The 12,175-nt window shown below is 35.9% G+C and overlaps 1 protein-coding gene across 1 annotated transcript in view; it reads right to left on the minus strand.

Moving 5' to 3' along the window:
* Window positions 1-3,061: 3,061 nt before the first annotated feature.
* The window catches only part of LOC113228649 (dipeptidase 1-like), a 234,544-nt gene continuing 225,430 nt past the window's right edge, over window positions 3,062-12,175 (minus strand). Inside the window, exons 10-12 of the mRNA XM_026462009.1 lie at window positions 6,016-6,091; window positions 5,451-5,589; window positions 3,062-4,814 (exon numbers count right to left, since the gene is read on the minus strand). Of these exons, the coding sequence (XP_026317794.1) occupies window positions 4,707-4,814; window positions 5,451-5,589; window positions 6,016-6,091 (323 nt within the window). The 3' untranslated portion in view covers window positions 3,062-4,706. The remainder of the gene's footprint in view (window positions 4,815-5,450; window positions 5,590-6,015; window positions 6,092-12,175) is intronic.

Genomic DNA, 12,175 nt, shown 5'->3' on the forward strand with positions numbered 1-12,175 from the left:
ATCTAGATATATAGAGGGGATGCGTAGTCATAACTCGTTGGCGTGCGCTGGATTGTTTCAAAGAGTCATTTGGAGCTTCGCCAAGGGGAATATTCCAACATAAACTAACACCACCGCCGCGGGTACATATTATGTGCTTACGCATTTCATCTATTTCTTTATTGCCATAACTTGTCGAGTCTCAAGTCTCGTAATGCACTATAAAATGTCACAGGGGTTAAATCATTAGGTTAAGACTGACATTTAATAAACTAATATAAATGCCCGCAACAATTATTTAAAAATATTATTTTAAAAGTTTACCGAATTAAGTACCTTACATATAAAATATAGAAAATAATAACCTTTAAGAGCGCTTTACGTGTTTCCTTACTGCAGAACTAAGAATGCTACGGCACAAATCTAAAGGCACAAAAGTTATTGTGATTATCATTGACTTACAAATAAATGGACGACGGGTCTAATACAAAAACCACGAAAAAAATGTCCCAAGTCAACCTATTTAAACGTAGTGACATGTAAAGGAATATGAAAAAGCTAAAACGTTGAATTTAAATTGTAATGTTATCGCAGTACTGTCTAATTTTGCTTGCTTCGCTGTCAGTCGAACAAACGAAGACTAAAGCGTGAATGACGCTCTGTATACGATTTTAACACCCTATAAGTTCGGACACTTTTTAGCGCGGACCCGACGTCCATATAATTGTAAGTCAATGGTGATTATGGACATTTTTCATAGACAAATCACACGTAGGACTGTAGCGTAGTTTGCAGAAATGCCAAGTGGGTACGACACTTGTAGGACTACGTACATGACATGAGTACACAAATGTACAATCTGTATCGTACATTACATCATTTTGAACTACTTGTACCAAAAAAGGTCAGGAAAATAATTTAAATAAAACACAAATGTATTGTACAGCAAGTGTTTAATATTCAAGTCGTGTATTAAATATAAAACAGTTAGACATTGGTAACGCGGCGCGTTGCTACTGCGTGAGCGCAGCGGCAGGGGACAAGTGGGGTTAGGGATGCAGGGATGCAGCAATGCGCCGAGTACCACACAAGCGCACACCAAAATTCGATTGGAAAGCTCCTCGGTATCTAATTATTATGAAAGAAAGCCTGGCGGAGAAGATCGGGGCGCGGGGTAGCATTATTTATGTGACTGGCTATTAGAACCTCTGCACATACTATTATAGATATTTATAGCATTATCAATAGGCGATTTTTCAGAGAATTCAGTTCCTGAATTCGGTCGCTACGTTAGGTTGGCGAGTTTACGTCACTATTTCAATCGTGTGTATTAGGTATGCCAATATTAACCTGTATCCAATCGAATGTGTCGTGAGATGAAGCGATCAGTCGCTCATCTATATCGAACATTCAAACATTATCTATATACGTTACGGCGATGCTATCGTATCATGTGTGCAAAAGGGCATTTTAGAAAATTATGTTTCAACCCGCTATTTTCCCGGGGCATATCTGGAAACTAATTGATAGTGAGCCTTTCTGCAGTGTGTATTAGTAATAGCTGAATTCAAAAAGGAAAGACTGTCACTTGTCAATACATAGTGTATAAACAATTTGATAGTGTTAAAAGTAATCTGTGCTACAATACTCAAGTAAAACGAAAATAACACAGAAAATATATATATGCGTATACACCATTACATTTATTGTAACTATAAATATTTGTATAGCAACAGCCGGGGATCTTTGGGGGAGGCCTATGTTCAGCAGTGGCCGTCTTCCGGCTGATATGATGATGATGAAGATAAATATTATATAAATATAATACAAATCAACCTTAGAAAAAATAAGGAGTCGAATATATACAAGAATTCAATTCGATTAATGGAAATTGTATCAGATGGGTGTGCCGTATATGTGATAGGAAAATTACATCAGTCTAAATTAAATGGGATAGTGCAAAAGCGGCGTAAATACGAAAACCATGTTACATAGAAGGTGTGCGCTTGTGTTTCAAAGACACGTTTTACAATAAAATACTATTAAAAACGAATCACAAAATAACAGCCAGATTTCAGACGAAGCGTCGTCGCGCCTCGTGATAAAGGTTCAAAAATTGTTCAGTCGTAATTTTACTAAGAAATAGTTCACAATATCACATAAATATACTATGTAAGTGTATAAAGATTCACAGCTCAATCAATCGGGAGATCGAGTGGCTTATAGTTAGGTAGGTACGGGGAGGGCTTATTGACGTGGACAAACAGAATCAAAGTTAACAAAACAAAAACACAAATAAACAGAATTGGCAGAAGTTGTGGTATTAACGATTGACAATTACCAATAAGTATGATTAATTCTAGGATATATAAATTATTAATCTTACTGTACCGATGGCTCTGCTAAAGACAATATGTAAGTGAAAAATATAAATTACTTTAATAAGCTAGAGGTGCTATCACGTTATTCTTAATGGATCGTATAGCACTTTGCTATAGTTTTGTCGATACAACAGATAATCCACTTATGTAAGGCCCGAATCTGCGTTTTTGGTATGAGTTATTACATATTCTGAGTCAACTGAACAGAATCCGTTTGTGGAAAAGCATATGTATTTAAGATATACGTACGTTTATTGAATGAATAGATGGCAATACAACTTTCTACAGACAGATTACAAGTACCGCTGAAGCGGCTAGAAAAAAGTAACCCACTACGTTTCTTTCACGACGATTCGTGTTTTTTTAGGGTTTTCAAATCCTGGAAAGATTTGAAGACATAGCCATTGTGTTCGAAACATACTTCTGTGACTTTCTAATAGTTTTTATTTCTCTATCCTCATGTAAACTAGAAATATACATTCTTTGACATTAAAAAAAGGGTTTCATTATCTAAAAACCATATTACGTATTAAACTTTTTAAAATTTATTCGCTACCTACATTCCTATTCAAACTCTTTATTTTATATTTTAATTATTACAATAGTAAATAAAAATAGTTTCGCAATTTACCACGACTCTCTCTTATCGCTTAGATTAAGCTTTCCATTTAGTTTATTTTTATTCCAATTTAACTTTTTTCTTTTTTGTTACCTTTTGTTCTAACTACTGTTTCGAGCCTACCAACATTTCAAACTATACTATTACATTTTTTTGAATGTTTAAAATAATTAAAGGGAATAAAAAACTCATATATATCCAATATCCTTGTGATGCATTTTACCGTTTAACTTTGAAGCCATTATTTAGACGTCGAATAGAAAAAGTGAGTGATCGATGAAACTGACCAAACTGGACTGAAGGTAAGAGAAGTGGGTCACTGGACCTGCAGAGACGAAGATTAGGCAGTCTGGTGACATGAAAACGTGACCGATCACGAAGTCTGAAGGAAGGAGTGCATAGTTCACAGTGTACACACATGCATCTACAACACTGATTACACTTACTAAATCTGAATATAATTGATGGACGCGGTTCGACTAGCTACTCTTCAGCGTGCCGCCTTGTTCATAACAGCGTATGATTAAGGTTTCGTAAAACACGTTTGACTAGGTTGACGGATATAAGTAAAAAGTAGCTTGTTAAGCCGCGTATTAAACTTTACGAATATTAGTGAAAGTTCGTACGCGTCAAAGGTTAACACTAATAGCCAGTTTTTATGCCCTCGCGAAGTAGTTGGAGGTAATCCTGGTGCGTACGATTTTCCACTCGAGCATATAGGTAACATCAAATGACCATCGGATATTGTCGGTATATACCCTAACTGCCGAACGTATCTAATACATTCTAGATTGACATTTATGTTGAATGAGAAATTTATATTTTGGTGAATATATTCTTGTTCTGTTTTGTATATAAGTCTCTAAAGGTAAAAGCAACAATACAATACCGTTTATTAAATGAAATACATTGAAAACAAATAAATATTTCAAATTTACCCGCTTATCTATCCCGTAATAGTTTCTAAAGAATGTAAGAACATCAAAAGTACTACATTGTCTTCACTTTTACATAAATTTTGAACACTTTCTCTCTCTTACTATTTATGCTGAAACAAAATGTGCTCCGGGGAAATTGAAAAGACTGTCGGAGAAACATGTTTTGATAAAATGTATTCGCTTGAACTAGAGTGTGAAACAAGAATCAATATCTAATGTGTGAGTTTTGGAAATTATAACGAACACCCATTTCATTTAATTATAAGTATAATTGGCAAGCTTTAGAGGTGTCCAATATTGCAGGTCGATAAATGTCACCCGCTGGTTTCACCCACCGCTGCCCTAATTACGCGACCTGTTGATTGATTACGGGTTTCAAATGGCAGCTTAAGGATAACGTTCAACGCTAACCCATTTATGTCACGTCGTGCTCATGGTAGCTTAGTTGTGTGTATATCAAATCAAATCATTCCGTATTTTATAGATTAGATTTAAGTAGTGAAAGAATGTAAATTGCGACTCCTGAAACATTTCGTAGACATAATGCTTAACGGTAACCAGCTTTTGCAAATCATGTTCAACATGGTAAAACGTATCAATACAATTACAGTGTTCCAAGTAAATGTGGTTAAAATGATCTTAATAACTGCTAGCTTTTTACAAAAGAATCAAGAAGATATTTCTATATATTATTTATATTTAATTATTGCTGGTTATATGTTAGATAATGAAACTGTTTAATTCAACAAGGTTTGAGATACGTTCGACAGTGTTGGAATGTGGAATCGTTTAGACGTATTCCGTATGGAAGGCGTTGCTAGTGCAATTGCCATTGTCAGTCGGCGAGTCGGGGTGTTCCTCGGGTTCTACTCCATTCGTGCGCATCTCGTCACGGACCTGACAAAAAAAAATTGTATCTATCGTTTGACAATTATCTTTGAACATCGAGTATATAACCAGAAATATAGACGAAATAAGGGCCATCCATCCCTGGCAATTCATCAGGCAAATGGGCCTTATATCACTTTTAAATATCAACTCTTGTTTGAGCTAAACTCACAAATTAGAAAGCTGAATAGTACAGCGCCAACAACTGACCTGGGTGTACGTCCCCGTATATTCTAAAAATATTCTGTATTTATTGTAATAAAGATAATATCTCTAACAATGGGAGACTGTTCCATTCGGTGGTGTGGGAAAAATAGTAAAAATGTAATTACAAAACAAAGTCACATTTCGTCGATAATTCAATATTAAATTTTGATGTAATTTTTCAATGTTCGTCCATTATAGCGAAGCTCAAGTTAAACTGGTCCATTGAAGGGTTTCGAATTCGGGCTGGCCAATCGGAGCGCATTAGTCACCGTAATGAAATTGGCAGAATAATTTTCAAACAAATTAAATGACATTTCGTCTCTCGTCGTCTATTTTTGGTTATATACTTGATGTCTCTGAATTATGGAATCATTTTCATCACTGGAAATTTTTCCCAAGATTTAAATTTTCTTACAGAATACAATACTTTCAGCATACCTTCTCGACCTGTCGCATAACACGCATCATGTTGAGCCCAGCGAGGTTCTTTAGCTCCTGCACGCTCCATTGTCCGCTGCGGAGCAACTCCGCAAACAGCTCAGGGTACTTGGAGACGTCTTCCAGACCACGAGGGACTCTGAGACACAACAATAATAAATCATGAATTATTGTCCATGTACGCACATCAAAACAAGATTCTGGTGATTTCTTTGTTACTAATCTTTCAAAGTTCCCTTTTTCCAGATACGGCTAGGCTAGTTGGTTATCAGAGCAGGGTGACAACAGAGCAATTCAATGCTTCGTTGGGTGTGTACAGGTTTCATGATTCTGTTCTTGTCTCACAAGATCTAATGTCTTAAAAATGGATTTCTGAGCAATAATTATTTGCTAATGTCCGTAATTCAAAATTACTTGCGAAGAAATTCAAAGATAATAGAGAAATATATTTATAGGTTAGGCAATGATTTTTCTAAAAGCCGTAAAAAACCCTAATTTGTATGTGAAGAATTATGGGTAACACAGGTGAAAATAATAGTACAATGATGAGAAGGACTGAACTCGCCTGTTAACGCCGTCATAGTCGCCTCCGATGCCGACATAGTCCGCGCCGACCAGCCGCTTGATGTAGTGGAAATGTTCTGCCGAAACATTTAATAAAACTAACGTTTCACAGCGGAAATAGACTCATTAAACAATTTAACAGGTATTTCTACACTTACAAATTATTCCGACGTTTCGGGTAAGTTGTACTTATTGGCCATGATCACGGGCTGACTGGAGTGATCATTTCGATTAACATCGGGATAGTTTGTAGGTCTGCAAATACCTATAAAATTCTTAATCGCGTTTATTCCTGTTTTGACATGTTAGTATAATGCAACCCGAAAGTTTTAAAGTGTATTTAAAAAAAAGTGATCTAAAAGCAGAATTATTTTTATATTTATTTTTTTATTTAGTGATCTAAATTAAACATACATAAGTAGTTACTTTCTGTATTGTGGCACTACAATAGAAACTCTGACACCAACGAGTATGTGCTTTTTCAGTCCACCCAGTGGTAAACCGCATTTTTTATTGTAAATATACACTGAATATTGATTACAAATGATGGAAATTCTGTTTTTAGAACAAGATGTATATATACAATAAAAAATGCGGTTTACTACTTGGCGGACCGAAAATGCACATCCTCGTTGATGTCAGAGTTTCTATTGTAATGCCACAATATAGTAACTAACGACGTATGTACGTATTAATTTTACTTTCACAACTGAGTTTTCCTTCAAACCACGCAATAAATGAGAACGATAAGTCTTAGGTGCCGCTTAAGATTGTCAATTTACTCATAAGAGTTCTTAGTTGGTCAATTATTCGATGAATTAGCTCTGATGCAGATTACGGAGTAGTCGACCGCCATAATATTATGAACCTCAAACTCCCTATAGAATTTCTAAGTTTGGACGACTTTATTGGACGGTTATGCAAATACGCACTGAGTTATAGACTTAGTATATCTATGCATTGAGTGAACTACAATTAATAAAATAAATATCTAATATAATAAAAATAACTGAATATCAATTTAATAAAAATTTAATTAATACAGTGAATAGCGACATCTCTCGCCAGGACTGATAGCTGTAAAGGTACTAACTGGGTGATAAATCTGTTATAGATTTTTCATAGATGGCGCTACGACTAAAAAGTCGTTGAAAGACCAAGTACAAAGACACGATGCAAGCGCATAGAAAAATTCGTGAGGTCCGTTGGTTCGTTCCGTGGCTTAGTTGGTATAGCGTCCGGCACGGTATGCAAGAAGACGTCGGTTCGAATCCGACCGGATCGAAGGATTTTTTTCTGAGTGTTTTTTGTGAGTGTTCGATCTTTGTATTAATAATTATAACAAACTAGTGGAGTAATTTCACAAAAAATAATTGAATATCAATTCAATAAAAATTTAATTAAAATAAATATCGTTATTTATTAGAATGCATTATATCTGAAACGAACCATTTATTTCATGTTATCAATATCACAATATTAGAATTTAAAATACAATGTTTTTGGATAACATCATCGTCATTAATATAAATAACAATAGTTAATTTAAACAAAATAAAATAATTTGACACGGTATGCTCGAAGATGTCGCGCGTCGGTTAGAATCCGTCCGCATCGAAGGAATTTTTTCAGAGTGTTCGATCTTTGTATTATTAATTGTAACAAACTAGTGGAGTAATTTCATATAAATAATAATTGTATATCAATTCAATAAAAAATTAAAATGCAGTGAATAGCGACATCTCTAGCCGGGGTTGGTCGCTGTAAAGCTATCTAACTGGGTGACGAAATACTTTCATAGATGTCTCATTGATGGCGCTACGGCAAAAAAGACATTGGAAAATCAAATACAAGGACATGACAAAAAGCACATAGGAAAATTCGTGAGGTCCGCTAGTTCGTTCCGTGGCTTAGTTGGTATAGCGTCTGGTACGGTATGCTAGATGACGTCGGTTCGAATCCCTCCGAACCGAAGGATTTTTTCTGAGTGTTCGATCTTGGTATTAATAATTGTAACACAATAAAATAAAATAAAAATTATTGGAAAGAAATTCCTCTAAACTGTAGAATTCTTTATTAAATAAAAATGTTATGTATTAAAATTGTACTATGTGTTGATATCCGAAATTAACCCAAATCACTAAAAAAATTAATCTCGAAAAAAATTTCGTAAATTTCTATTTTTTATTTAATTGCGGTAAACAAATTTGATCCAAAGGTCCATTGACTTGCACGGCACTTGCAAACATTTTGAACAATGATTTTAAAGGCGCAGAAAGAAACGCATTTTCGATCTATTTGGTAGTGGGGTGCGGGTAGCGACGGCGGGGGAGTGTCGTATCGAGCGCGCGATTGTTAGATAAGTCGACATTGCTTCCCGTACTGCGTCTACGTTAGGCTGACATCTCGCATACATTCTATTCTAGTTTGTCACGAAATGCCACGTGGTTTGGTATGTAAACAAGAGTTAGTTTCACCAGAACCTGCATGGTAATCCTTGAAGTATAAGTGCGTGTCTATTCTTATGGCATGATGTGAAACGTTTAGTTTACGCGGAGGATACGAGTGTCGAAGTTTCTGCTTTCAAAGTTGTGAAGTCTAATGTTGAAACCGAAACTCACGTGCAAAACCCTGCATAGCCGGTTGTGGCTCCGGTATGGCGCCAGCCACCAGCTGTGGTGCTAGGTACTTCTAGCAATACTTTCATGTAACCTAAAGTTGGTAAGTACCAAATCTAAGTTACAAAAAACTTTTATCAGTCAACGTATCTAATTAATGTAAATAAATAGTAAATTATAACAATACTAGTACATAATCATAATTTAAAAAATAGGTAAATAAGCGATCGAGAAAGATTACGTATTGCTCGGTGAAACGGGTGGCGAGGTCACTGCCCTTGCGTGGTGCATACGAGTTGAGACAGTTTTGCGAAACTTTACTAGATACAATTAGCCAGAATATTGAACAAAATATTTTTTAAATATTTTTAGATGATTTAGCATTATTTCTATTATTAATTTCTTAAATATGGCGAGAATGCAAATCAATACACTGTATAATAAACGTTTCAGTCGGGTATAAAATATTTCGCTCATATAAGTGTTAAATATGTGGGTAAGTCTTACTTTAGCTTTAATAAATCTTTTATAGACATTGATATACGTGCAGGTGCCGTAACTTACTTCCATCTAATTGTTCGAAAATGCAGTTTTACGCAAAGTATTTAATGTAGTCATTGGAAATATGGGTAGGTCGAAATACTTGTGCATGAGATACCGTTCGAAATACAAGTCTATTTTACTGTGAAGTTCGATTTGTTGATGGGAACTGATTTTCAGTTCAATTTTATCCCATTGGTAGTTGTTGCTCACAAATTTTTACTGGCGAGAGTTAAACGGCGGCGTGTGAGGTCGAGGTGGAAAAACTTTTGATTAAATTAACGGTTTCATCGTTCATTAATTACAGTCGAACGCTTCGCGCTTCGTGCAGCTGCAAAATGCCATATTCGTGTGTCACTATTTCAGTATAACGTTATCTACAATAACAAATATTGGTTACTTTCAGGAATTGATTAAAGGAAGCATTTTATGACTTACTATTTTATTTGGTTTATGATATAGCCATCCAATGTACTGTTTTGTGGTAGGTATGTACGAGACAAAATGGCCGTCGCGGAATTATCTTGTCATAGTTTATTGTTGTTTTCATTCCAATGAGAAAATGATCATGTTTCGTACTGTTTTCAATCGTAAGGAAGTGAAACGAGAAAGGTAAATTGTCTCAGTGGAAAGTACGAAAGTTATCACGAGATGTAGAATTAATGCCGCCTGTGTGATGTTCTATAGTTGGTGACATTATACTATTTGTTTTTGCGGAAAATAAAAACGGCCGGTGATTTATTCATGCGTGGTTAAGTTTTGATTTTGGGAAGAAATTTTTTCAATAATTGTCTGTCATTTTAGTTCGTAGGCTAGTTAATACAATGTTATGGCGTAATTCCAATAGACTGTTTCACTTCCATGTTAGAATCTGCCCCGCAGCATTCGAGACGACGTCTCTTTTAAAAGGACCCTATACAACATTCACTATTTGTGATTAATATCAACAAAACACACGAATAAATCATTTATATCATTAATATATATATAGTAGAACACACTGTTAGAAGTACCATGCAACATCTTATCATTGTTTCGTACCGTCTTCAACTGTCAGTCTAATAAACTTAGCCAACTTCTCACAGAGCTGTTATGTGGCTAACATGATTACCGGCAAACAGTCTATCGAGTTGTATTAGTTTGCTAGCTCGGCATTCATAACATGCGGCTCGATACCACTTTAATAATGACCCGCTCGCCACCACCCGTAGCGCAAACACTGGCAAACTCGGGGCAAGCCGTCTTAACTCAGCCAAACTTGCCGTAACTCAAGCAAACTTGCCCACTAACGTAATGAATTGAAGTGTGCAGTGTAATTTCAGCACAATTTGTTACTGCGGAGGTCTATTTTGCGATTTTACTTCAGGTGTCGCACCTATTTGTTGTGGATGATTATTCTTTCTTGCGTTATAAATCATACCAATGCAATCGATCAAAATTTTGTGTCCTTTTGCTAAACTCAGTCCTGTTCTTGAAATAGTCACATAAATGAACTCAATGGTTAGCCAAGAGGTGGCTGTAGAAACGTGGGATGTCTTGCAATGAGTTGGGTAGACGATATTATCAAAGTCGCTGGCTGTAAATGGGTGAGACTAGCGTAGGGTCTTGGTGAATGGCACAAACTGCGGGAATCTTATACCCAGCTGCGGGCTGTGGATGATGTTCAAATCAAATATCCTTATTTCGTAGCCAATCAAATTACATTTTAAATCGTCACATAATGATGAAGGATGATGACTGGACTTAAATCACATTTCATTTCTTTACATTTCGCATTGTCTGTAGCTCTGTTACTAAATCATATTATGTACAGGAGAGCAAGCAAAACTCAAACTTTGTCGCTCTTGAATGGAATATCCATCGCGGTATCTTTATACAGTCATTGCCCGATTCGAATCGGTGTATCGGCAAGTTTTTGAGCTGCGCGAAATTTTCGAACACGATTAATCCTGGGTTGTACTGAAACGAGTGGTTACAGGTGCTGCCACAAAAATTGTGTATGAAGTTGACCTTCCATTACACATTCGGCATTCTACTACACTATTTTCATCGAAAAATACAATGCAAAAATTGGTTTCGTGGACTCTACTGATGTACCAGGGAAAACCGTTCAATTCCAACAACAATGATGTGAAAAGAAACTCGCAGACAATTTTTTGTGCGATGGGTAAGGTGCTCGATGGTGGCACAGAGCCGTAATAGTGCTCTTATATAAAGGGATGGTATCAGATCAGGTGGCCGAAAATTATCGGGAAATAGGTTACTCTGTAAGGTAGGAAATCTGTCTGCAAAAGTTTTGATTGAAAGAACGATGAATGAAACAGATGGTCAAATATGGGATGCATAAGTAGGATTCAGGAAAGGGATGAGATGTACGAATGTAGTTGCATTACAGAAAAATATTGTATTGTATACACAGAAAGTGTAATGTGTCTTCATTGATTTGGAGAAGGCTTAAGATTGAATGACGAGGAATGTAATGCTGTATGATGCGATGTAAATATGTATATATATATCCAACTGAGCCAAGGTCAAATTAATAATCCATAGACTGACGTCAGCGACTCGTATTACAGCCAAATAAAATCGCATTTGTTACTGTCATAATACGGCTTCAGTTTTTGAGATATTAAGTCGTGGCATTAGATAATCAATAGTTCAAACACGTCCGCTCGGATTAAGGTTAGCTGCCTGTGCCGGATTAAGTTTATTGGCGACTTAATGAAGGCGTTATGTGCATGGACGCGGTTGTGGATTTGGCGAGGACTACGTTGAAAGTTCACGTTTTCCGGCCAATAAAGAGGATGATATGGCTTTTCACCCACCTCAACGTGACAGTATCTCCTTGCATTTCGATTTTCCAAATTACAAAAAGAATCATTTTGGTTCTTCTTTCCAAAATTAACAATATTTAGTCTGACTTTTGGTAAATTAAAATAACATTGGAAAATTAATACGCTTATTTTAAATACCCATGGCAATAAACTGTGGTGGTACGTTTTG

This window comes from Hyposmocoma kahamanoa, unplaced genomic scaffold, assembly GCF_003589595.1.
Source record: "Hyposmocoma kahamanoa isolate Upper Pololo Valley unplaced genomic scaffold, ASM358959v1 100021, whole genome shotgun sequence".
Classification (NCBI taxonomy): Eukaryota; Metazoa; Arthropoda; class Insecta; order Lepidoptera; family Cosmopterigidae; genus Hyposmocoma; species Hyposmocoma kahamanoa.